The sequence below is a fragment of the Sus scrofa genome, chromosome 3 (genome assembly GCF_054392235.1).
Source record: "Sus scrofa isolate SSC_HxYL_T2T_F1_AM1 chromosome 3, Sscrofa_HxYL_maternal_Yorkshire_Landrace_v2.0, whole genome shotgun sequence".
Taxonomy (NCBI): Eukaryota; Metazoa; Chordata; class Mammalia; order Artiodactyla; family Suidae; genus Sus; species Sus scrofa.
This window is the reverse complement of record NC_139385.1, coordinates 31160559-31187534: the sequence shown is the minus strand read 5'-3', so window position 1 is coordinate 31187534 and position 26976 is coordinate 31160559. Positions and strand designations below refer to the sequence as shown.

Below are 26976 nucleotides of genomic sequence, written 5' to 3'. Positions count from 1 at the left end.
AAAAAAAAAAAAAAAAGCACAAATGAACCTGTCTACACAGCAGAAACAGACTCACAGACATGGAGGATAGAATTTGGTTGCCAAGGGAGAGGGGAAGGGAGTGGGATGGACTGGGAATTTGCATTAGTATAAGCAAACTATTCCATTTATTTATTATTTTTAAATGATTTTATTTTGTCCATTATAGTTGGGTTACAGTGTTCTGTTAATTTTCTACTGTACAGCAAAGAGACCAAGTCACACACACACACACACACACACACACATATAAATAGATACATTCTTTTTTTTTTTTTAATTTTATTTTCCCACTGTACAGCAAGGGGGTCAGGTTATCCTTACATGTATACATTACAATTACATTTTTTCCCCCACCCTTTCTTCTGTTGCAACATGAGTATCTAGACAAAGTTCTCAATGCTATTCAGTAGGATCTCCTTGTAAATCTATTCTAAGTTGTGTCTGATAAGCCCAAGCTCCCGATCCCTCCCACTCCCTCCCCTTCCCATCAGGCAGCCACAAGTCTCTTCTCCAAGTCCATGATTTTCTTTTCTGAGGAGATGTTCATTTGTGCTGGATATTAGATTCCAGTTATAAGTGATATCATATGGTATTTGTCTTTGTCTTTCTGGCTCATTTCACTCAGTATGAGATTCTCTAGCTCCATCCATGTTGCTGCAAATGGCATTATGTCATTCTTTTTTATGGCTGAGTAGTATTCCATTGTGTACATATACCACATCTTCTGAATCCAATCATCTGTCGATGGACATTTGGGTTGTTTCCATGTCTTGGCTATTGTGAATAGTGCTGCAATGAACATGCGGGTGCATGTGTCTCTTTTAAGTAGAGTTTTGTCCGGATATATGCCCAAGAGTGGGATTGCAGGGTCATATGGAAGTTCTATGTATAGATTTCTAAGGTATCTCCAAAGTGTTCTCCATAGTGGCTGTACCACTATGGAGGCGAGGTCTCGGTGCCCAGCCCCCACCCAGGCGTCTCAATTTTTGGTGACTGTGCCCGTAGTTCAGATGGTCCGTTCGGTTCTTGATCGGCTTTTCCGTACTCCAACTTACTGCTACACTCTTCTCTGCATCTGGAGATTCCTCTGGTTCGTTTGATCCTTCCCCCGGTAGGTGACTTTCCAGGGTGCGGGATCCCTTTCTCCTCCGCAGTTCCCTTTCGGGAGCGCCCGTCCCGCTCGGATTCACCTTCTCTCACTCTCCTCTTTTCTCCCGTTCTGCCCCGTAATGTCACGAACTTCTTGTCGTTATTGGAGTTTAGGTTCTTCTGCCAGCGATTGGTTGCTGTTCTGTGCGAGTCATTTATTCTGTAGATGTGCTTTTTCTTGTTGTGTTTGTGGGAGAGGGCGAGCATGTCCCCCTACTCCTCCGCCATCTTGTCCTCTCTCTAAATAGATACCTTCTTTTTCTCACATTATCCTCCATCATGCTCCATCACAAGTGACTAGATATAGTTCCCAGTGCTAAACAGCAGCTTGCAAAGTATTACATTTAGAATAAATATGCAACGAGGTCCCACTGTACAGGGCACTATATCCAATCTCTTGGGTGGATCATGATGGGACATGATATAAGAAAAGGAACGTATGTATATATGCATGACTGGGTCCCCTGGCTGTACAGCAGAAATTTGCGCCGCCGTTTAAATCAACTACACTCTAATTAAAAAAAAATTAAAAAAAAAAAGAAGTGTGACAGGAAGTGAGACCCCTGGTTCAGAAACGGGCCAACGTGGGAGACACACTGGGGTTTGGAGACACAGAACACATTGGGTTTGGGTTCAGAAACCATACAAGGAACGTGAGGTGACAATGTCTCTAAACTCCAGTTTCTTCAAAGGAAAAGTGGGGAATTACTGGCTACCTTGTGAAGTTGTCAGTGTTGAAATATTTCTATAACAATCAGTTCTACCATGCTCATCACTTCCTAGAAATTGACAAGGATAAAGCCATTGAAACTTCCCAGCACTCCAGGGGCTGGGCACTGCATTTATCATCTTACTTTCCTGGAGGAGGAAACTGACACATCTTTAAAATGACGTACTGGCCAAGGCCATCTGGCTGTAGGAGGTAGTGCAGGACCAGACCCACTCATTCTGGCTCCAGAGTGGCTGCTTTATAAGCGCCCCTGGGCTGGGTGCTGCCAATACTTTTTGCAATGCCTAGGAGTTCCCAGTGGTGGTGCAGCAGAAACAAATCCAACTAGTATCCAAGAGGATGCAGGTTCGATCCCTGCCTCACTCAATGGGTTAAGGATCCGGTGTTGCCGTGAGCGGTGGCATAGGTCACAGACGCAGCTCGGATCCCCGTGTTGCTGTGGCTGTGGCATAGGCCGACAGCTGTAGCTCTGATTTGACCCCTAGCCTGGGAATGTCCATATGCCTCAGGTGCGGCCCTACAAAACAAACAAACAAAAAAACAAAAAAACCCCTGCACCATGGTAGGTATACAATTCATTCTTTTTGGAGGGGTGGGGGGCCACGTCTGTGGCAATGTGGAAGTTCCTGGGCCAGGGATCGAACCTGTGCCACAACCGTGACCCAAGCCACGACAGTGGCAACACCGGATCCTTGACCACTGAGCCACCAGGGAACTCCTATAATGCCTTCTTGCTACTACCGTAATGATTGTAAAATTTCTCTGAGAGAGAGGGTGCCATCTGGTGGAGAGTCCTGGAGCTGAAAAGCCAAGCCCTGCAGCAGCATTTGCCCTGTATCTGCAGGTGATGGGCAAGGACTCCCTGGAAGAAGGCCGGGTATGGGGAAAGGGAAGCATAGAGGGAGGTGATGATGCTTCCCGCCCACTCAGCTCATCCCCTGCGGTGGCAGCTTTGAAGAAACCTGACACCACAGATTAAGATGCCCTGGCCTCTTCCACTGCAGGGCGGGGTGGAGCCCTGTTGTGAAAAGTGCCTCAGGGGCTCGTCACCTGACCCCAGCAGCACAGCAGCAGGAGAGGGCTTCCTGGCCTAAATGAAAGGGGCTGAAAGGCAATCAAGGCTGCCTCCCTTCCTCCTGATGAAAGGATGAAAATGCAACCTAACCCTCCTAGAACCTAGGAAGTTAATAAAAAGCTCTAAATGCCCTCGAATTCCAGACCCTGTTCCCTATAGGTAAAAGATCATACTTCTTGCTGTTTTAGGGCTTGCTCTCTGTTCTGTACAAAACTATGTGGAAGGGAAAAATAGGCCCCTGAGTACATGCCTCTAGGCATGAGACTTCTTGAAACTGCTGGAGATAACAGGGAAAAGGGTTCCTAACTGCTTGTTTGGCTTCGGTAAAGATGCTTGCATAAAAGGAGAAGTTAATCGCTAAACCGACCCCAGTAAGATCGGTTGCGCCATAAAATGTTGAAAATCCTGATAAATATATCTTGGTGACAATATGTCTCCCCTGCCCAGGAACAGGCACAAACACGTAGCTCCAGAACAACGTAAAATTAATTGGTCCACGAAGCACGGGCTCTCGAAGTTTTAAAATGACTGGTTTGTGACATTTTGAAATGATTGGTTTGTGAAGCGCGGGCTTTGTTGTGAACCCCATAAAAGCAGTCCCGACTCCGCACTCGGGGCCCGCAGTCCTCTACCCCTATGTGGTGTACGACTGTGGGCTCCAGCGCGCTTGGAATAAAAATCCTCTTGCTGTTTGCATCAAGACCACTTCTCGTGAGTGATTTGGGGTGTCGCCTCTTCCAAGTCCGGATGAGGGGGATTTTCCTTCTACCGGCCTTTCACTGACAGTTGCCCCCCCCCCCCCCCCCCCCCGCTGCTGACCCTGACCCCTCTTTGCCTGGGATCTGCAGTAGGTGGGCGGAGTCAGGGTCCGGGGTCACTGACTCCCTTTCAAGCCGGAACGCTTTTTATCTTTTTCAAACTCTCGTCCATCTGGAGCACTTGGAAAAAGTGCAAATCGCTTCCAGGGCCATGGACAAGTTCCAAGTCCCAACAGAGAGGCCCTTTGTAAAGCAGAACCCAGAAAGCCAGGCCTGGGACAGCTGGCACACGCTCTGCTGCCAGCCAGCACACCTGCTCTGGCGAGGAAACCCAGAAGTGAATGATTGTTTTCATTCAATTCCCAATCCACGGAAGGGAGGTGGGACGTCTCACCTCCCTTGTAGATTGACGCCTCTCCACTGCCTGCTTTGTCATCATCGTCACCTCTGATCGGCCCCTTGTGTCACCACCAGCAGGCCTGTCCCCTGGCTTCCTTGTGGATTCGGCTATGCCTGGCTCCGGGTTGCTGATGGACACAGCATCCAAATCTGAGTTTTCTCTGGGGCAAGAGAAACACTGAAATTCTTGTCCCAACAGTGAAAATTTTGAGGGTCCACCCACAGCCCAGTGCTCTTCCGCATCCAGAAAGAAAATGAGAGAAAGAGGGCGTGACAGATGGAATGCTGGGCTTTGACCGCTGGATGGACGGGACCAACCAGCAATCGTATTGGGATGCACTCATTCATCTGACACATCTTTTTTAGAATCTTCCATGGGCCAGCACCGTTCTAGGTGTTGGGGATTTAGCAATGAGGAACAGTGATAAAAATGACTGCTCTTATTGGAGAAGGCAGAAACTAAAGAAGCAGTCTATATTCTGGGTTAGATGCTAAGTACTGTGGAGGGAAAAAAAAAAAAAAAACAGGTGGAGGTTGAGAGTGTCAGGGGAATTGTTTATGTAGGGAGGTGAAAGGAGCCCTCACTGAGAAAGAACATTTTAATAAAGACTGAAGGAGAGGCAAGTGGGAGACCAGCTGGAGGGGCCACTGTGATAATCCAGGTGAGAGACAGTGTGGGGAGGGGCCGGCAGGGGTGGGGGGAGAGAAGGGGTCAGAGCCTAGAGGGGTCTTGAAGGAGGAGTGGGCTGGGTTTAGTGATGGCCTAGAGGCGGAGTATAAAGGAAAGAAATCAAGGATGACCTTGAGATTTTTTTTTTTTTTTTTTTGAGGGCCGCACCCGCAGCATATGGAGGCTCCCAGGTTGGGGCACCAATCAGAGCTGTAGCCACCGGCCTACATCACAGCCACAGCAACACAGGATCCGAGCCACATCTGCCACCTGCACCACAGCTCACGGATCCTTCACCCACTGAGCAAGACCAGGAATCAAACCCGCGTCCTCATGGATGCTAGTTCACCGCTGAGCCACGACTCGCACTCCATTTTTTTTTTTTTTTTCCCGGACCCTGAGATTTTGACCTGAGCAACCAGAAGGATGCTAGAGATGGTGATGAGCTTGGTAGTGAGGATAACAGGATAACAGCATTGATGGGACCTTACCTATGCCAAGTATTTTGCTAAGGGTTACACTATCTTGGTGAATCCTGAGAACACCCCATGAGACATCTACTGTTACAGGTGGGGAATGTCAGACAAGGACCCAAAAGCAGCGGTCTCACCTCTCTCCATTTCATGGGGCGATTCACAGTATGCACAGGTGCTGACAGTGATAAGGACCTCAGTAGGGGCATCGATCCCTTCTAGCTCCTTAGGGACCAGCCAACACATCCCTCTGACCATTGCAGTGGTCTACGAGACCCTAAAGATTCTGCTCTTTATCTCCCAGATCTTATTTCCCACTGCTCTTCTCTTTAGCACCCAGGTTGAGCTACCCTGCACATTCCTACCACAGGGCCTTTGCACGTGCTGTTCCCTCTGCCTGAAATGCTCTCCTTGGGTGGCTGCTTTATTGCCTTCAGGGCTTCACTCAGCTGTCATCTTCTCAGGAAGCCCTTCCCTGGCCACTCTATACACAACTACAGCCCCGCTGTCACCCACTCCTTGCACTCCCTAGGGTCATGCCCTGTTATTCTCCACAGTACTTTCACCCTTAAGACCCATTACATTTGTTACTTCTTTATCTGTTTATCTTGAATCTCCCCTCTCTGGCATAAAAGTTCCATAAGTCAAGGAAGTCTATCTGTTTAGTTCAGCACTCAGCACCTCGATTATATCTGGCACATAATGAGTATTCAATGAATGAATGAAAGTCCAGTTATCTGCATAGGTTTTTAAGATGGACTGAGTGTTAGATCCGCTCTGAAATCTAGGCCTCATCTCTTACCAGTTGTGTAATTTGCGGGCAAGTTCGAAACCTTTCTGAGACTTAATTGCCTCTGATGTAAGACAGGGACAAGGAAACCCAGCACGGTGCCTGGAATACAAGTCTCAATAAATGGCCTCCACCATATCATCCCTATTTGTCCACCTCCTCCCCACCCTCCTCCCCATCTCCTCCCACCCTCCTCCCCACCCTCCTCCCCACCCTCCTCCCCACCTTCCTCCCCACCTCATCCCCACCCTCCTCCCCATCCTCCTCCCCACCCTCCTCCCCACCCTCCTCTCCATCCTCCTCCCCATCTCCTCCCCATCCTCCTCCCCACCCTCCTCCCCACCCTCCTCCCCATCTCCTCCCACCCTCCTCCCCACCCTCCTCCCCACCCTCCTCCCCACCTTCCTCCCCACCTCATCCCCACCCTCCTCCCCATCCTCCTCCCCACCCTCCTCCCCACCCTCCTCCCCATCCTCCTCCCCATCTCCTCCCCATCCTCCTCCCCACCCTCCTCCCCACCCTCCTCTCCATCCTCCTCCCCATCTCCTCCCCACCTTCCTCCCCACCTCATCCCCACCCTCCTCCCCATCCTCCTCCCCACCCTCCTCCCCACCCTCCTCCCCATCCTCCTCCCCACCCTCCTCCCCATCCTCCTCTCCACCCTCCTCCCCACCCTCCTCCCCATCCTCCTCTCCACCCTCCTCTCCACCCTCCTCCCCATCTCCTCCCCATCCTCCTCTCCACCCTCCTCCCCATCCTCCTCCCCATTCTCCTCCCCATCCTCCTCCCCATCTCATCACCATCTTCTTTCTCTTCACCATCTAACCTTTTCCAGGGCACACTCTTGTCACCTCTGCTTTAGGGATAACTACTAATGAACCTAGAAACCACTCCTAAGTCTCTCCCCACTCAGGGTAACCTCCCCTTGTCTCCTGCCCCATTCATGGAGAATTTTGTAGGCCAAAGGAAAGCTCGTTCATTCATTCAGTATCTCTGCAGGCCTGCCATGTGCCAAGCACAATCCCAGATGTTAGCAATCAAGAGGTGGATACAATTTTGGAGTTTTGGACGTGGCTCAGTAGAAACAAATCTGCCTAGCATCCATGAAGACACAGGTTCGATCCCTGGCCTCACTCAGTGGGTTAAGGACCTGGGGTTGCCGAGAGCTCTGGTGTAGATTGCAGATATGGCCCGGATCCTGCATTGCTGTGGCTGTGGTGTAGGCCGGCATCCACAGCTCTGATTCGACCCCTCGCTTGGGAACTTCCATATGCTGCAGGTGCAGCCCTAAAAAGACTAGAAAAAAAAGTAAAAAGTAAAAAAAATAAAAATAAAAATAAAAAAGATTTGGCCCCTGTTTTCCGTGGAGCTCACAGGTTTAAAAGCCATTTCATGCAGCGACACGGCTGGACCTGGAGATCTTCATACTAAGTGAAGTCAGTCAGACAGAGAAAGACCAATTATCATGTGATGTCACTTACATGTGGAATCTAATTTAAAAATGATACAGGAGTTCCCGTCGTGGCACAGTGGTTAATGAATCCAACTAGGAACCATAAGGTTGCAGGTTTGATCCCTGGCCTTGCTCAGTGGGTTAAGGATCCGGCGTTGCCGTGAGTTGAGGTGTAGGTCGCAGACGTTGCTCGGATCCCACATTGCTGTGGCTGTGGTGTAGGCCGGCGGCTATAGCTCCGATTCGACCCCTAGTCTGGGAACCTCCATATGCTGCAGGTGTGGCCCTGAAAAGATTAAAAAAAAAATTGAAAATTAAATAAAATATGAGGAAAAAATAATAAATAAAAGCAGTTTCAAGACAGTGTGGCTAATGCTGTAAAAAGCAGAGTGCAGAGGGCTGAGTGAGCATGGGGGAGCCTCCGAGCCAGCTTGAGCAGAGGTGGGGTGGACACAGCTTGCTGACAAGGCAACCTGACAACCTTATAAACTTCACAGTCCAGGTGAAGCAGTTCAGGAAGGCGGAGGGAACTGCAGGTGGAAAGGCCTGGAAGCCCGCGCCAGTGTGACCTACCTGGTGACCACAAATCACGCAGGGTCCAGAGGCCAGAGTTCCCGGGAAGTGAGGCAGACCTGGGCTAAACCAAGCAGTGAACCTCGGAACTGTGTTAAGGAATTTGGGGGTCTTAGAGAATCTTTGAGGTTTGTCATCAGGGAGTGACCCAATCAGATGGATATTTTTTTTTTTTTTTGGGGGTTTGCGTTTTAGGGCTGTACTCATAGCATGTGGAAGTTCCCAGGCTAGGGGTTGAAACGGAGCTACAGCCACCGGCCTACACCACAGCCACAGCAACACCAGATCTGAGCTATGTCTGCGACCTACACCACAGCTCATGGCAATGCCAGATCCTTAACCCACCGAGCAAGGCCAGGGATGGAACCCGCAACCTCATGGATCCTAGTCAGGTTCATTAACTGCTAAGCCACGACAGGAACTCCCTGGGGTTTTTGTGTGTGCACGTGGTTTTTTTTTTGTTTTGTTTTGTTTTGTTTTTGGTAGATTGATATTTTAGAAAAAAAATCCTCTGGGTACCTTGCAGAGACAGCCCTGGAGGGGGAGAAAGGAGGCCATCTAGAAGATGCTGCAGTGGTTGGGGTGGGGGGATGGCGAGGCCAGAATTAAGGCAGTGGCAGGAAGAGGGGGAGAACTGGAGATTGCAGAGGGCTGTAGGAGGTGGGTTTCAACAGGACTGGGTGATGTATTAGAGAATAGAAAGCAGTCAAGAATGGTCTTGGAGTTCTGACTTTGACAATGAGTAACCAGCAGTGCTGTCAGTCAAGTGGATGTTCACGGCAGCCCTATTCACAGTAGCCAAGACATGGAGACAACCTAGATGTCCATTGACAGATGAATGGATTAGGATGGTCTGGCGCATATATACAATGGAATATTACCTAGCCGTAAAAAAGAATGAAAAAAATGCCATTTGTAGCAATGTGGATGCAACTAAATATTCTCATACTAAGTGAAGTCAGTCAGAAAGGGAAAGACAAATACCATATCATATCACTTATATGTGGAATCTAAAATATGACACAGATGAACCAATCTACAAAACAGAAACAGACTCACAGATGTAGGAACAGACTTGTGGCTGCCAAGGGGGAGGAAAGAGGGAGTGGGATGGACGGGGAGTTTGGGGTTCGTAGATGCAAATTATTCCATCTAGAATGGATAAGCAATGAGGTCCTACTGTACAGCACAGGGAACTATAGCCAATCTCCTGGGATAGAACATGATGGAAGATAATAAAAAATAGGGATGCGTATATATGTATGACTGGGTCACTTCACTGTACAGCAGAAATTGGTACAACATCGTAAATCAACGATACTTTCATTTTTTAAAAAGGGATGTGAGAGGAAGCAGGTGGTTGGAGCCAATCAAAGATGCTGAGGAAAGAATCAAGAAACAGAAATAAATGTCCCAAGTGTTGACACAAGTCTTGGTGTGGATGAGGGATGCGAGGCACCAGATGGAGGTGCTGTCCAGCAAAGTGAAAATCATGCACAAGCTTGTGCAAACAAACAGCCCAGACTTCCTCTCTCCTGCAAAGTCTGGCTCCATGGGCTTGAAGTAAAATTAAGCAGGCACCCTGACACATTGAAGCAAACCATTAACAGCCTGAGCTGGACAGAGATCAGAGGCTGGGAATTATTTCGATGGAACTTTATGCAACCGGCATGTCCATATGGGATGGAGGCAAAAATGACCCCATGAGATGCTTCCTTCCTGGCGCTGTCAAGGTTAAGGGCACACCCACAAAATGTTTTTGTTCTATGTTGCTGTGAAGTGGCTGCACATACCAGCAGAGGAAGCCCCGGGATCCATGGCAACCGAGCTGCCGACTTGTCCCTTACTCTCCTCGCCCCTGAAGTAGCATCACTCAGAGAGAGAATGGAGCCAGTGAGACCAGAACTGAGGAAGGAACTAGACGGCTTGAGTTTCAGGAGGGGACATAAACACACATGCTACAGCGGTGAGGCAGGGGTGTGACCATGTGGAGGTGGCCGGATAGGGGTGTGGCAAGCTGACAAGTATGTTTTCTCATCAAAAGGGAAAATTGTTACTCAGCTCCATCCAACTGTCACGTTGCAGGAACGAGAGCCAGTGCTTTTGTTTTTTTTTTTCAAGAGCAGATGTAAATTCAGTTGAAGTTGTGAAAGGTCCCCAAATAGGGGTAGGGATAGTGCCACCACCCTGGGTTGTTGTGCGGATTACTCGACTTATATTTACTGGGGTTGTAAGGAGCCCCGTACCCTGGAGGCACTCGCTATGTGCTAGCAGGTCTGCCAATGCCTCAGGAAAACAGAAACCTGTTCTCTCCATCAAAATGCCCACTGATGCAAAGTCTAAAGAGTAAGAGCGGCCAAGCAACAGTCAGAAGAAAAGGTGATGAGCTAAAAATTTTTTCTCTCGAGCATGCCCATAACGGCCATTTTTTATGGCTCTCCAGCTATGTTCCAGCAGCTTAGCATACTATCTTATTTAATCTTCACCATCATCCCCTGTGGTCCTTATGTCTATGCCCATTTCACAGAGGAGAAAACTGAGGTTCAGAATAGTAAGGACAGCTGAGGGTAAAGCCCAGCTTCTTGCCTTCGGTGGGACAGAGGAGCCAGATACAAATCAAGAAGAGGGAGTTCCCACCGTGGCTCAGCAGAAATGAACTTGACTAGCATCCATGAGAAGCCGGTTCGATCCCTGGCCTTGCTCAGTGGGTGAAGAATCCGGCATTGCTGTGAGCTGTGGTGTCGGTCGCAGATGCGGCTTGGATCCCATGTTGCTGTGGCTGTGGGGTAGGCCGGTCGCTATGGCTCAGATTCGACCCCTAGCCTAGGAACTTCATAGGCCGTGGGTGCAGCCCTAAAAAGACAAAACAAACAAACAAACAAATCAAGAGGAAAGTGGCAACATGGTATCTTGCAAATTGCTTAATTTCCCTGGACCTCAGTTTTCTCATCTGGAAATTGAGGATGATGCTCTACCCATCCTAGCTTTTAAATTATTAATAAAATGCCTTCTCATGCACATAGCCATATTTAAAACCCCTCTGGCTGCCAGGAGAACGGAGGCAAGTCTGAGCCCACCCATCCCCCACTGCCCAGGAAAGGGGGACACTCACGGAAGAGCACCATCAGGAAGCGGGTCTCATTCAGCATCTGGGTCAGACCCGCCGGTGTCAGCACCATCAGGTTCTTCTCCACCGGGATGTACAGGGGCTGGGAGGTGTTGATCCTGTCCTCCTTGATGTCCCTCTCTTGTGAGCCCTGGACCGTGGTGACACAAGAGGCCACCAGCAGCAGAAACATCCGGAGCAGCGCCATGGCTAACCTGCAGGGGCAGAAGGAGGAACAAGAACCCTCATCAACACCGGTGGCGGGGCCCATGTCATCACTCCCTCCCCGTCTCCTTCCCCGCCAGGCCCGTCTGTGTGTGGAGACCATGCAAAGCGAGGTAGCAAAGCCGAGGCAAAGCGTTAGGTTCACTTCAGGAACCATAGACACTGCGTGGGGGGAACTCAGGGCAGCAGGGTCCCACTCGGAGCTATCGGAAGCCAAATCGCATGCAGTCCCTCCTGACCATGGGTACCCACCCCACCCCCGGCCCCCTAGACCCTGGCTGAGAATTTTTCAGAGATGAAACCCAGTCCCGACTCCCGGGGTGAGCCTCTGGGTCTCAGAGATGACTGGTGCAATTCTCTATCAGAGCCTCTGCTTGGTGTGCCTTCAGCTCCTGCTTGAATACCTCTTTTGACGGGAGGCTCATTACTTGACAGTGTACCCCATTTGATTTTTTAAGCATGTTTTCAAGTGTAACTATTTCTTTTCAAAGGCATCACCATAATGCACACCTGTAAAAATCTCGGGCAATACAGTAAAAATACGTTGAGTAGAAAATACAACTCTTTCCCATAAACTCATCCCTGAGAAAGTGACTCTTATCAGATTGGAATGAATACTTATCAATGCTAAAAATGCCTGTATGGAGTTCCCGGCGTGGCTCAGTGGTTAACGAATCCGACTAGGAACCATGAGGATGCGGGTTCGTTTCCTGGCCTTGCTCAGTGGGTTAAGGATCCGGCGTTGCCGTGAGCTGTGTTGTGGGTCACAGATGCGGCTTGGCACCCGCGTTGCTGTAGCTGTGGCGTAGGCTGGTGGCTACAGCTCCGATTAGACCCCTAGCCTGGGAAGCTCCATATGCCGCGGGATCGGCTCGAGAAATGGCAAAAAAAAAAAAAAAAAAAAAAAAAAAAAAAAAAAGCCTGTATGCATGTATATTTGAATTACACATTTAAATGGAAATGGAATCCGATATGCATACGGTTTATTGTTCTCATTTCCATAATGATACGAAATATACTCCAAATACCTTCTGATAAGAATACAGATCACACACAATATGATCGCCATGGTTTATAACGTGATTTCCTTCCCTCTTTTTTTTCCTCATTCTTTTCTTTTTGTCTTTTGATTTATCTTTTCTGCAGTTGTTAACTGTCAGAATGGTCAGCAGTTGCCTTTCTGGAAATTCCACTCTCCCTGATAACACACGCTGTTCCTAACACGTTCGAGCATAGGAATGCCATCCCAGATTTTGCAAGTTCTTCTCAAGCATAGAGCTGTTACCCTGTGCAGCATACAGACTCTCCAAGTGTTTGAAATAAGACCACATATACAGCAGGTTTGGATTAAACTTTTAAAGACTTTACTTTCTTCGTTGAAGGCTGTGTTCCTAGCAGCTGGCATTTATGGTGGGAAAATAAACATGAATAAAGGAATGAAGGAATGAATAAACAAACACTTGATATTTACCTGGAAATATGTTTGTCAAACTATCTGAGGACTTTTAATTTATTTGTTTATTTGTTTATTTATTTATTTGTCTTTTTAGGGCCGCACCCATGGCATATGGAGGCTCCCAGGCTTGGCATTGAATTGGAGCTGTAGCCGCTGGCTTATGCCACAGCCACAGCAACACAGGTTCCAAGCCCTGTCTGTGACCTACACCACAGCTCACGGAAACGCCAGATCCTTCACCCACTGAGCAAGGCCAGGGATGGAACCTGCATCCTCCTGGATGCTAGTCAGATTCGTTTCCCCTGAGCCATGACAGGAACTCCCTATCTGAGGACTTTTTTAAAGAATAGACTTCGTGGTGCAGCAGAAACAAATCTGACTAGTATGAGGATGTGGGTTCGATTCCTGGCCTTGCTCGATTGGTTAAGGAGCTGGCGTTGTTGTGGCTGTGGTGTAGGCTGGCAGCTGTGGCCACAATTCAACTCCTAGCCTGGAAACTTCCATATGCAGTAGGTGTGGTCCTAAAAAAGAAGAAGGGGGAAAAAAAAGAATGTAAGAATGATGGGCAGGGAGTTTGGGGTCGGGAGATGCAAACTGTAACATTTGGAGTGGATGGGCAATGGGGTTCCACGACAGCACAGGGAACTCTGTGTGATTTGGTCACTTTGCTGTACAACAGAAATTGAAGAAAGAGTGTAAAAAACCATACTTTAATTTAAAAAAAAAAAGAATGAGAATAAGAATAGCTAATAGTGGCCTTCCCCCACTGCCCCTGTGGGCCCTAAGTGAGTGTTATCATCACCAGTATTCCAAGGAGAGCCCCCATGTCCCAGCCCCTGTCAGCACTCATCCAGCTGGAACAGTGGCCTCCTCTCTTTTTTCTTTCCCTTTTTAGGGCCACACCTGCAGCACAGGGAAGTTCCCAAGCAAGGGATTGAACTGGAGCTGCAGCTGCCTGCCTATGACACAGCCACAGCCAGGGCCACACCACATCTGAGTTGCACTGTGACCTATGCCTCTGTTTGCAGCAACGCTGGATCCTTAACCCACTGTGCAAGGCCAGGGATCGAACCTGCATCCTCACCGACACTATATCAAGTTCTTAACCCACTGAGCCCCACAGGAACTCCAAGTGGCCTCCTTTTCGGATCCCTCTGCTTATTTTCTTTGCTTTTTCCCAACCCGGGCCCCCACGCAGCAGTTAGCAATTTTCTTTTTTTCTTTTTTCTTTTTATTTTTTTGCTTTTTAGGGCTGCACCTGTAGCATATGGAGGTTCCGAGGTTAGGGGTCTAATGGGAACTACAGCTGCCAGCCTACACCACAGCCACAGCAATGGGATCTGAGCTGCATCTGCCACCTACACCACAACTCACGGCAGCACTGGAACCTTAACCCGCTGAGTGAGGCCAGGGATCGAACCAAGTTCTCACAGATACTGGTCAGGTTCATTACCACGGAGCCATGACAGGAACGTCTCTCTTTTTTTTTTTTTTTTTTTTTTTCAAACTCAAGGTTTTTTTTAATTTATTTTTTGGATCAAAAAGCTCTGCTTTCTTACAAAATGCTCTACTTACCTAGCCCATTGCATGGTATTTTTATTAGAAAATTATCAAAAATGCTGTCCAGAATCACAGGAGACTTCATATGACAGAATCTTTGGTTCTTCTCACTTAGCCATGTTATTATTCTGAACTTCATTTGTGTTTCTAAACTTTAAAGTAAGTGCCTTTGTTCATGGCTGTTTCTCCTCCTCCAGTGCCTGGCCCCAGTTTGGAGCCAAGTGAATGTTTTGAATTGATGGATGAACAAATGACCTCATTTAATTCTCACACAAACCCCACAGTCCATTTCAGTGGTTCTCAACCATGATCACATATTACAATCTCCCAGGGGGTTTAAAAAAATTCTGGGAGTTCCCGTCGTGGTGCAGTGGAAACGAACCCAACTAGGAACCATGAAGCTGTAGGTTCGATCCCTGGCCTCGCTCAGTGGGTTAAGGATCCGGCGTTGCTGCGGCTGTGGTGTAGGCCGGTGGCTACAGCTCTGATTGGACCCCTAGCCTGGAACCTCCATATGCTGCGGGTTCGGCCCTAAAAAGACAAAAAAAAAAAATGGAATTCTGATGCTTGAACCCAAACCCACTGAGTCCAGTTTTATTTGCCTTGGGTTTGGGTGAATCTGAGCATCTTTTTTTTTTTTAAGCCCCTTGGGCGAGCCTCATGTATAGTCATTTCTGTTGAAATTCACACTTAAATTTGTATCCCCCTCAGCAGAAGAGAGGCTGCCAGGGTGGGGACCTTCAGCCAGAATGGCCATTTTCACGCAAGCTCATACCTGCCGGAAGCCTGCTTTCTCCCAGGTCCCCTGGTTTCTCTTAGGGCCCCCTGGAACCGAGCCAGAGCCGGGGCAGCAAAGTCTGTGGCCCCTGAGGAGGGAAGTCGTGGCCTGAAGGGCAGGTTCGTGGCTTCCCTACGTGACCAGAGCAGGACCCAAGGGCAGCTGAGAGGTCTAGAGAGATCCAGAGGCAGCAGGTTAGTCCCTCCCTGGACACCCTGAAGCCACAGCAGCTTCAGCAGCAATGTTCTGAGTTCTGGGGTTCTGGAGGGTCAGGGGTGGCCCTGGAGAAGAATAGGCCATTGTTGAGTCAGTGGGGGCCCTGCCCTGCCCTGCTGAGTGGGGGTCGAGGGGTGGAGGGCTAGAGGTCATTGGGGAGGGGGTTGCAGAAACAAAGCACACCAGGGGTAGCTGGTGTAGCATGAAGGTGTCCATATATTGGAATGTGAATCCCGGCTCTGTTGGTGAGCAGCTCTGTGGTCCTGGGAGGGTCGTGCGTTCTGAGGCTCTGTTTCCTCAGCTGTAAAAAGGCACATGACGCCCAAAGGGCCCTACATATTCTAGCAGAGGTGATACCTGTAAAGCAGTGACTTAGTGCCTGGAAGACACTCACTTGCTTCTGGCAATTATTTACCCAACGTACACGTGTACAGCATCATATCACAACCTTAAGTGTGATATATATACCTCAACTTGTTAATCATTTCTCAATAAAGCTGGGGAAAAAAATAAATATATTTAGGAGTACCCTTTGTAGCTCAGTGGTTAACAAACCAGACTAGGATCCGTGAGGATGCAGGTTTAATCCCTGGCCTTGCTCAGTGGGTTAAGGATCCGGCATTGCCGTGAGCTGTGGTGTCGGTCGCAGACACGGCTTGGATCCCACATTGCTGTGGCTGTGGTGTAGGCAGGAGGATACAGCTCCAATTCAACCCCTAGCCTGGGAACCTCCATATGCTGCGAGTGTGGCCCTAGAAAAGGCAAAAAGGCAAAAAGGCAAAAAAAAAAAAAAAAAAAAAAAAAAAAAAAAAAAAGAAAGAAAGTAAATGTTAGTAATAAGTTCACGGGCCAAGATAGGACAAAGCATCATGGAGACTCTTCTACCTAGTTTTTAGCTGTAACAATATCTCCTAATCATTAACTCTTGAGTCAGCCTTTTGGGACTGAGGGGAGGCTGGGGGGTGGGGGGGTGGGGCTAAAGGAAAGGGCTTTTACTTCAAGACACAAAGATTTAGGGTCTGGTACCTGGTTTCAGGTGGCAGGCTGTGTCAGATGGGAGAGGGTTCCGTTTCCAGGCAGGGAGTTTGGGCATTGAAGGTTCCCTGAGCTGAGCCCTCGGAGTTGCCAGGCCCTGAGCTCTGGGGAAGGGGTGTCCTGGCAGAGGAGTTCGCCTGCGGGTGACCTGAGAGCCTGTAAATAATCCGAAATTCGGCAAGCCAATAAATTTTGGTTAGTGGAAACTGATCAGGATGGAGTAGGATAGTTGCTTGGGTGGTTATGGGGGTCCCAATGGGGGGCCATGGAGAGAGGTGGGGGCGGCCGGGGGAGCTTTGGGAGTTCACTGTGGGTCAGTGATTGTCCCGAGGGCCATTAGCAGGAGGCAGGCTTGCTGGACTCTTGGAGGCTCCATATGTGCCTGAGGTCATTGGGTGGGAGATGGGGGAAGCCCTGCTTTCAGGTTCAGACCCAGGGCAGGAGTTTAAGGACCACCCTTCTGCTGATTTGAATAAGCACCATGGCAGTCCGAGTTTGACCTTATAGGGTCAAATACTCTCCTACCAGATACCAAGGAGGAGCCACTGCTCAAAGAAAGAGGAAGAGGCGGTCTTTTCTGACCCCTGCACCCCTTGGATGATAAAACTGCAGCCCTCCTACTCCGAGGGGCAGAGCCTCCTCGCCCACCTGCTTGTATCTCTCACTAGCACCTAATCTTGATAAATCTGTTTCCTGCCTATCACTTTGTCTCTTGCTGAATTCCCACTGCGCTGAGGCCTAAAGTACCCCAGTTAAGTCCAGCCACCCGCCAGGTGAGTGATTCTAATTTAAAAGCTGTGGCTTCGGAGTTCCCATCGTGGCTCAGTGGTTAACAAATCCGACTAGGAACCATGAGGTTGTGGGTTCGATACCTGGCCTCACTTAATGGGTTAAGGATCCAGCGTTGCTTCGAGCTGTGGTGTAGGTTGCAGACGCAGCTTGGATCCCATGTTGCTGTGGCTCTGGTGTAGGCCGGTGGCTACAGCTCCGATTAGACTAGACCCATAGCCTGGGAACCTCCATATGCTGCAGGAGCGGCCCTAGAAATGGCAAAAAGACAAAAAATAAAAATAAATTTAAAAATTAAAAAAAAAAAAAAAAAAAAGCTGTGGCTTCAATGGGAGAGCCCCTCGTGGCTCGGAGGAAACAAATCTGACTAGTATCCATGAGGACACAAGTTCGATGTCTGGCCTTGCGCAGTGGATTAAGGATCTGGTGTTGCTGTGAGCTATGGTGTATGTCACAGATGAGGCTCGGATCTGTCGTTGCTGTGGCTGCGGTGTAGGCTAGCCGCTATAGTTGCAATTCAACCCCTCGCCTGGGAACCTCCATCTGCCGCCAGTGCGGCCCTACAAAGACAAAAAAATAAAATGAAATTTAAAAAATTAAAAAATAAAACCCGTGGGTTCAAGTCCCAATCTGCATTTGGGCTGGGTTTGAGTCCGGGCACCTGAGTTCAAATCCCAATCTGGATTTTGGGTTGGGTTCTCAAGTCCTGAATGTGGGCAGTTTCAAAACTTGCCATGGTAGGAATTTTAACCACAGATCCGGGCAAATGCAAAAAGTCACTCGTGCAGCTTTTGTTCTCAGAGGACCAGTTTACCAGCAGCCGCCCTGCAAACCAGAACTTCAAAGCCACAGCGTGCCTGCTGGGAGCTCTTCTCTAGACTTTGCCTTTGACGCTGAGCTAGACAAGGCGCCAGAGAAGGCTTTGTTCTTTTAAGAAGCTTTATTTAGTTGTCATTTACATACCCCCCAAAATTCTTTTAATTCAAGTGTGAAATTATTTGTGTTACTATTAATTTCTCTTAGGAAGTGTGCACAGTCGTGCAGTAGGACCACAGTTTATTTTCAACAAAGAGATCCCGTGTTAGCGCTGGCTCCGGGCACCTGCCAAGTGACTTCCTGTCTCCGGAAGGACAGTTCACTTATATTATTTTCACTATTATCTCCTCTCTGCTCAAATGTAATAAAAGCTTCTGTTCTCTTTTCCGATTAGAGGGAGACCTGAATTTTTAGGGAAAATAGACTCTAGAGTGGGGACACCCACCGGGCACGGGGGCTGGGGTTCCACCTCCCAGCAGTGAGAAAAGCCTGGAAGCCAAGCTCATTGGCTCAGCGTGTGCTGCCTAGCTGAAGCCACATGTCCTCTGCTGGCTGAGGGCTCTGCTGTCCCTGCATTTGGGGCCAGAGGTCCCGTGGGAGGCTGAATCAGCACATCGCCCTTACCAGCCAGGAGCCCGGATGTCTACAGGCGTTAAGCCGTGAATTCAGCTGAAGCAGAAGCTTTGTGTTTCCTGGGTTCAAGGACGAGGTACTGCCTAATCATATCCTTCAGCGGGAGTTGTCCTCTGCCCCCGGGAGCCCTTGACAAATGAACTTTAAAGGGGACAGGGCCTGAAATGGCCTTTTACACTTGGGAGGCAGGCCTGGGATTCTTATTCTTTGCTGTCAGGGGGCCCCAGGAATCCAGAAGTGAAAGGCAGAGGAAAAGGTCCCGGGCAGAGTTCGGGAAGGTGAGGGGTGGTGGGCCCAGGCAGGTCAGGGAAACTGAGTTCTGTGGCTACAGGGCCCCCCTCCCCCTTCCTGAGCTGGTGGCCCCAACAGAGGCTGGAGTCTAGGCCTTTCTGGGAGGTGAGACCCAGATGTCACTTTTCTCTTTCAAGCCTAGCTTTATCTATAAAATAGAGGAAATATTGCTGAAACGCAGGCTCTGTCCACCAGTGCCAAACAGAAACGTGGAGACAGAGTTTGGGGTGAAGGAGAAAAAAAAAATAGCTTTATTCCTTGGCTGGGCAATGTGGGCCACAGCAGGCTAATGCCCTAAAGACGGCACCCTCCTTTGGGGAAGAATTGCAGGGAGGTTTATTGTCTAAAAGGAGAAAAACAGGGTTTCAGATGAGAATCAGGACTGGAGCAAACTTTGCATTCTTCTTTCTTTGGGGGAAGCTTAGTCATCGAAGCTGGCATCAGATTTCAGTAGGATCCTGGTGGTGGGTTACTGCCTAGAATAACAGCTCTTGCAAAAAGGGCATATGGATCAGAGAGAAGAACAAACTAGGGCAGTTTCTCAAAACCATCATGTGCTAATAAGGTTTAACTTCCAGAAAATTGTTCTCTGGGTGCCTGGGCTTCAGCTCACAGATGATTGTGCTTAGGGTGCAGTCAAAGCAGGGAGAAGCACAGGGACAGGCTCCAGGCTGTTCAGTGTTGAAGTATTCTTTTTTTTTTTTTTTTTTTTTTTTTTTGTCTTTTTAGGGCCACACCCGGGGCATATGGAGTTTCCCAGGCCAGGGGGCCAATCGGAGCTGTAGCTGCCGGTCTAGGCTGGAGACACAGCAATGTAGGACTGAGCCACATCTGCAACCTACAACACAGCTCACAGCAACACCGGATCCTTAACCCACTGAGCAAGGCCAGGGATCGAACCCACAACCTCATGGTTCCTAGTCGGATTTGTTAACCACTGAGCCACGGCGGGATCTCCCGCTTTTCAAACTTTAATGAGCTCGACTTGTCTGGAGTTTCTGTTAAATGCAGATTCTAATTCCATGGGTTTGATTCCTGGCTGCACTCACTGGGTTCAGGATTCTGCACTGCCATGAGCTGTGGTGTAGGTCACAGACACGGCTCAGATGCCTCATGGCTATGGCTGTGGTGTAGGCCTGCAGCTAGAGCTCTGATTCGACCCCTAGCCTGGGAACTTCCATATGCTGCAGGCGCAGCCCTACAAAAACAAAAACAAACAAACAAAAAAAGAATTGTATAAGTAACAATTCACATCATATTTCCATTGGAGAGCAGAATTTGTGTATTACAATTCGCAACCAATTCAAACAGGGTTCGCATCATATTTCTGTTGGAAAGCGCAGCCCATGAGCTTTCTTTAGTGTTGCCAGGCCAGCTCAGGATTTGCCAAAGGTTTTCTGAGGGATTCACTTGGTAGGACTAAGCTTGGAAAGTGGACTCTGCGTTCCTGCCTTCAGATCCACAGAGACCCACAGGCACTGAGCGGTGGAAAGGATGCAGCTGAGGTCCAGGGGGGATAATTGAGCAGCATCACACCGTGGAGCTCAGACTAAAGCCCAAGACTCTTCTACAAGTTGATACGTGCCTCAGTCACCCTCGGGCTGACAACCAGCTTCTCTCCAACTTCCAAGTGGCTCTGAAGCCCAGAACTCACCACAATGCTTTCTCCCTTCTTCAGTGACAGGCAGGAGGCACCATGAGGCTGTGGCTGAGAGGACCAGTCCTCCAGGCACTGAGAAGGGTGCGGGGTACCTGTGGGTCTCAGGGGCAGCCGCCACCTCTCCCTGTCCCTCCGAAGATTGTGGCCACCTGGGAAGCCATCAGCCTGGGGAGGCAGCCCGTGCCCGAGTACTTCAACTTTGCCCATGACGTGCTGGACGTGTGGAGTCAGCTGGAAAAGGTGAAGCTCACTGCATCCCGGGGTCCGTCTTGGGCATCCGCTTCTGCCCTCGGGCATCCTGGTGAGAATCAGGGCTATGAGACATGGGGAGCTTCTGACCTTTGGCAGGTGCTAGAGTGCAAATCGTTAGCATGTAAGTCTTAGGTGAAAAATTATGACCAAGTGTTTGAGCCTTAGACGCCTTTGCCAAATCCTGGGTGTGTCACATTTCCGAGGCCAAACCACAGGGGAGCGAGTCACACCTCTTTGGATCCTATTCTAATCATTCCCATCCAGTGAAGGAGAAAGTTTTTGTATTACTGCTAGTCTGTTTTTACTACTCCCTCACATCACGCTTGTTTCTTAAATAAGGAGAGAGCTTGGCTCAGGCTCAAAGATTTCACAGACCGCAGCAGAAACAGAATTGAATTCACACTATCTTGACTTCTGTCTGTGTCTCTGTGCCTCTGTTTCCTTCTTCATTTTCCCTTCCTTATGTGTCTGTTGTGTACTTTATGTTAACATAGAGCCTAACCTTTACTCTGTAGTTTTGGGTTTTTTTTTCTTTTTAGGGCTGCACCCAAGGCATATGGAGGTTCCCAGGCTAGGGGTCCAATCAGAGTTATAGCTGCCCACCTACACCACAGCCACAGCAATGCCAGATCTGAGCCACATCTGCGACCTACACCACAACTCATGGCAACACCGGATCCTTAACCCACAGAGCGAGGCCAGGGATCGAACCCGCAACCTCATGGTTCCTAGTCGGATGCGTTTCCGCTGCACCATGACAGGAACTCCTACTCTGTATTTTAGGTTAAGCTTTCATTCTATTTCATGTTAAAGATACTACCTTTTTATTTATAGTAGGAAAATATAAACTTTACCTCAAAGAAACGTACTTATGTGAATTTTAAGAAGGTCTTGTTTAAAGAAAAAAAATAAGTAATGCTGTTAATAAATACAGTAACAGGTTATTGTTAATGGCCAGTCCCAAGAAATTGGATATAGTTCCCCGTGCTGTGCAGTGGGACCTCACACTTATTGCTTATCCAATTTAAAGGTAACAGTTTGGGAGTTCCCGTCGTGGCGCAGTGGTTAACAAATCCGACTAGGAACCATGAGGTTGCAGGTTCGGTCCCTGCCCTTGCTCAGTGGGTTAACGATCCGGCGTTGCCGTGACCTGTGGTGTGGTTTGCAGACGCGGCTCGGATCCCGTGTTGCTGTGGCTGTGGTGTAGGCGGGTGGCTACAGCTCCGATTGGACCCCTAGCCTGGGAACCTCCATATGCCACGGGAGCGGCCCAAGAAATAGCAAAAAAAGACAAAAAAAATAAAAAAATTTTTAAAAAAGGTAACAGTTTGCATTCCGTGCATATTGTTTTGATTTTCAAACACTGTGTATACAATAACGATTGTTAAAATCAAATGTAAAAAAAACAAAGACAAGAGCAAGCAAGCGAAAATCCTCAACAAATGGTTTCTATTTCTTTTCTGCCCACACTCTGTCTAGGCTGGGCACCGGCCGCCAAACCCTGCCTTCTGGTGGGTTGATGGCAGGGGGGCAGAGGTCCAGTGGAGCTTTGAGGAGCTGGGGGAGCAGTCCCGGAAGGCGGCTAACGTGCTGGGGGGCATGTGCGGCCTGCAGCCTGGAGACAGAATGATGCTGGTGCTCCCGAGGCTCCCGGAGTGGTGGCTGGTCAGCGTGGCTTGTATGCGGACAGGTCAGTGAGCAGGGCTGAGACTTCCAGGCAGGGCTGATGTGACCTTGCCAGAGCTTTGGCGGTATCTGTGTCCACAAGGTTTGGGAGATGGAGCCACGTGAACCATGGGGAGTTTGTTTACTTCCCCTTTGCCCGACAATCACACACTTGGTTGTACAAGGGGCCAGAGAGCATTGTAACTGATTAAAACAGGCCAGTGTGAGGCAGCAGGGAGTGCTGAGGACTGCAGCAAATGGGAGTTCTCATGCTTCATCCATCAGGCGTGCCTGCTTCTCAACTCCAACCAAATGGTTCCATGTGTGAGTGAGGACTGGAGTTTCCAGAACTTCTGTTTTTTGTAATTTAAAAACTCCAGATTTTTTCTTTTTTTCTTTTTTCTTTTTTAGGGCTGCACCTGCAGCATATGGAATTTCCCAGGCTAGGGATGGAATCAGAGCTAGAACTGCTGGCCTACCCCACAGTCACAGCAATGCGGAATCCAAGCCACCTCTGCAGCCCACACCACAGCTCACGGCAACACTGGATCCTTAATCCACTGAGTGAGGCCAGGGATCAAACCCACGTCCTCATGGATACTAGTCGGATTTGTTTCCACTGTGCCACAATTAGAACTCGAAAAAAAAAAAAAAAACCTCTGAACTCTTTATGGAAAAAAAACCTTCCAGCCTTTTCATGTTGACAACTATATAGATTTTTTTCCCCCAAGTTCTGAATGGAACAGACTAAACATATTTTCTTGTGGTTGTGGTTTGGGAGCTGCCCATGTGTGGAGAATGATGCCGTTATGAATGAGACCCTTCTCACCCATCTAGGTTAGTTTCACTCTTAGACTTGATGGGTTTCACCCTCACAGCATCTCCTAGGGAAGAAAGAGAAGGACAAAATCATCAAAGCAGAAAGATCAGCCCTAAAGTGTTCCTCCCTCTTTCCACTGTCATGAATGCCCAGGGCAGTGGGCTATTGATTTTCTTGGGATGGTTCTTCCAGCAGAAAAGGAGGGGAGGCGGAAGGACATATCCATGGAGCCCCGGGAGCCTCTGCGGGCGCTGTCTGATGCACTTGTGGAGAAGGCTGGAGTTTTTAGACTGATTTTACAATGGCAAGACACCTGCTTTCAGTGGAGTGCTGGCTTCTCTGTCCCCTGGGAACCTTCTACGCTTAGAATGTTGTCCACCCACCTTCCAGTTACGTCTGGAGTAGAGCCTACTTAAAATTTATTTGCATAAATAATGTTTGAAAAAAAGAGGGGTAACCCTCACATCAGAAAATTAACCCTTTCCACATGAACAAGCTGAACCCAACCATTTTGTGAATGGATTGTCCAAAAAGAAAAAAAAAAAAAAAGAGGCAGAAACTGTAATTTTATTTTTACATATTTTTGCAGGATATATAAAAGTGAGCACCATGATGGTATAATCAGTGTGAGAGAAATAAACAGGCCCACAGATTTGGGAACTTGTCCATATTTTGCCATGACGTATGAGATGCACTTAAACGAAAGCTGAGGTCAGGGAGACCCTGTCCTTTTCTTGAGGACCTGCTATGCTCCAAGCACTGTGTTAGGCACTTTGCCTGATCAGAACTTCCCTTTGGAGTATTATTATCCTTATTTTTTACGATGTAATTATGATTTTTTAAAGATATTGTGTCTCTAGTTTGCCCGATTATAAGGATCTCCCATGTCTCTGCTGCCTAAATAAAATAACTCAAAGCCACGTTCCCCGCTGCCACCTCAAGTCGAGCATCCTCCCCATTTTCAAGGATGCTCCAACTGCACGTCCTCCCATCCCCTCGCTCTCTTGATATGAGCCTGTCACTTTCCTTCTGGTCCACGGTGCTGACTCATTCATCTTGCTGACAGCTCCGGCTGTCCACAATCCGCCCGGGCCCCCAGAGCACCACGCACCGCTCCGGGTGGAACAGACTTGTGCTGGAAATAGATAAAACAGAGAGGTGGAGTGAGGAGCCGTACTGTTTACCTCCTAGAGGGCTCGTGCTGGGCTTTGGGTCCTGTAAAGTTGGGGAGGGAGCATGGCAATGAGAACTGTGCTTGGCTCCCACCAGATGTGGGACAGGTCCATTCCTCTGTCTTCTGCCCTCCCTCACCGGCTGTGGCCGGATGCCTGATTGTTCTAGGATTTCTTTCTTCTCCTCTATGAGATGAAGGTGCTAGATTCTATGGAAGGTGGAACGTTGATAGCCTGCCTTCTGAGATACTCAAGTGCTTTTTCAAGTGTCTGGTTAAAATGTGCCCCTACTTTCTGCTTCTTCATCCTTCCCCTTGGAGGGAGATCTACTTAGCTACCCTCAGAGTGGCTTTGGCTGAAGTAACGTGGGGTCTTGGGCCCCCACTCCTAAACCCACCCGCTTCCCCCAGCGACCTGCATGTGACACTAAGTTTCCTGCAGCCTTTTGTTTGAAGGGCATGAGATTCCATTGAACTAAGTCCCCTCTTAGTTGACTTAGTTCAAGGTCAACTCAAGGTCATGGACGCTTAAGTTTACCGTTGCCTGGGTTCTCAGCTCCAGCTCCACACCATATTAGCCGTGTGTTCTTGGGTAAGTTATTAATTTACTTAAGGCATAAAGGCTTAGGTTCTCGTTGTTTTGAATCGGCAAAATGGGTATAATAACAGGGTCTTCTTTCCAGGGTTGTTAGAATGAACTGAAATGGTGCATGTTAGTTCTTTGCGCGTGTTAAGCGCTCTGTGAATATTTTCTGGATTTCAGTGTTAGCATTAATGATGCCTTTTCTGGTGCAGGCATCTCGCCTCTCTCCAGCCCCTCCCTGCTCCTATCTTTGACGGGGATGTCTGGACCTGTTGGCAGAGGTCTTCTCCTGTTGCCCCGTCAGCATCCCCTCTCTGTGTGGTATTAGGGGCTGTCATGATTCCTGGCATCTCTCAGCTGACGGAGAAGGACCTCAAATTCCGACTGCAGGCATCCAGGGCCAAGTCCATTATCACTAGTGACTCCCTGGCTCCACGGGTGGATGCCATTAGCGCTGACTGTCCCTCCCTCCAGACCAAGCTGCTCGTGTCGGACAGCAGTCGGCCAGGCTGGATGAATTTCAGGCAACTCCTCCGGTAAGCTGGGGCTCTCCAGAGGACAGAAGAAAAATGAGGCCAAGGCATTTCCTCTTTTTTTTTTTTTTTTTTTTTTTTTGGTCTTTTTAGGTCCTCTCCTTCAGCATGTGGAGGTTCCCAGGATAGGGGTCGAATTGGGGCTGTAGCCGCCAGCCTACACCACAGCCACAGCAACGCCAGGTCCGAGCCATGTCTGCAAACTTCATCACAGCTCATGGCAATGCCAGATCCTTAACTCATTGAACGAGGCCAGGGATTGAACCTACACCCTTGTGGTAACTAGTCAGATTCTTTTCTACTGAGCCGCAACAGGAACTCTGGCATTTCTGCTTTAAGCAACAAGAATGCTGATTGCACAAGAAAAGAGTGCATCAGAAAGAAGGCTCCCTTTGGAAACCCAACAGACCTGAGACCTGAGGCCTGATCCTTGTGTGTCACTCAGAGCTGAAATTGTCACCAGCTTTTTTGCCTCTGTGATGGTGATAATATTTACAGATCATCAGCCAGGGTAAATGAGATGATCTCCATATATGATGCCTGATTCATTATTAAATACCAGTCTTGTCACAAAATAGATGTTCACTCAGTCTTTGTGGCATGAATGAATATAAGTAAATGCTTACCCAGCACGACACCTGGCATACACCAAGCACTCAACACATGGCAGAGATTATTAAATCAGTAACTGATCACCTACTATGTAGTTAATGCATCAGGATCTCCAAGTGGCCACAAGGAAGGATAAGGATGAGAAAACAGAGACTTGAAAGGATAAAGTGATTTGTTCAAGATGCTGACAAGTAGGGAAGCCAAGGATGGGACAGAGCCAAAGCCATTGGCCTTTGAGCAAAGGTCTGGTGGAAACCGATCTGAGTATTTGAGACTCTGTCTCTATCAGAGGCCAGAACCAGAAAGGGGCCTCACAGGAGCCAGCCCTGTTAAGTCACAGAGGCCTGTCCCCATAGACCAGCTGCGTCAAAGTCACCTGGGCGTGATTTTCCTTTATTTTATTTTTTGACTAATAGCATTTGTTGCTTGTCCCTAGCTTTATTTAAAAGGAATCTTTGGGAGTTTCCATCGTGGCACAGGGGAAACGAATCCGACTAGGAACCATGAGGTTTCAGGTTCGATCCCTGGCCTTGCTCAGTGGGTTAAGGATGCAGCGTTGCTGTGAACTGTGGCGTAGGTTGCAGTTGAGGCTCGGATCTGGCACTGCTGTGGCTGTGGTGCAGGCTGGCCGCTATAGCTCTGATGCGACACCTAGCCTGGGAACCTCCGTATGTTAGGGGTGTG

At 48.7% G+C, this 26976-nt stretch overlaps 2 protein-coding genes across 8 annotated transcripts in view; one reads left to right on the top strand and one right to left on the bottom strand.

Moving 5' to 3' along the window:
• The window catches only part of PDILT (protein disulfide isomerase like, testis expressed), a 40776-nt gene extending 25222 nt beyond the window's left edge, over positions 1-15554 (bottom strand). Inside the window, exons 1-2 of the mRNA XM_085017437.1 lie at positions 15214-15554; positions 11204-11412 (exon numbers count right to left, since the gene is read on the bottom strand). Coding sequence (XP_084873563.1) covers positions 11204-11405 — 202 coding nt within the window. The 5' untranslated portion in view covers positions 11406-11412; positions 15214-15554. The remainder of the gene's footprint in view (positions 1-11203; positions 11413-15213) is intronic.
• A 3090-nt stretch (positions 15555-18644) lies between these two features.
• ACSM5 (acyl-CoA synthetase medium chain family member 5) overlaps positions 18645-26976 on the top strand; it is a 29327-nt gene continuing 20995 nt past the window's right edge. For 2 of the 7 annotated variants that reach the window (XR_014840681.1, XM_003124563.7), the window contains exons 1-4: positions 18645-18781; positions 20675-20896; positions 22388-22598; positions 25476-25683. Coding sequence is in view for 4 of the 7 variants with exons in the window: in XM_003124563.7 (XP_003124611.3) it covers positions 20693-20896; positions 22388-22598; positions 25476-25683 (623 nt within the window). In the remaining 3 variants the exon portion in view is untranslated. Of the gene's footprint in view, positions 18782-20674; positions 20958-22387; positions 22599-25359; positions 25684-26976 lie in introns of those variants that run through there. The other 5 variants (XM_085017433.1, XM_005662100.4, XM_085017432.1 and 2 more) reach the window with 5 other exon arrangements.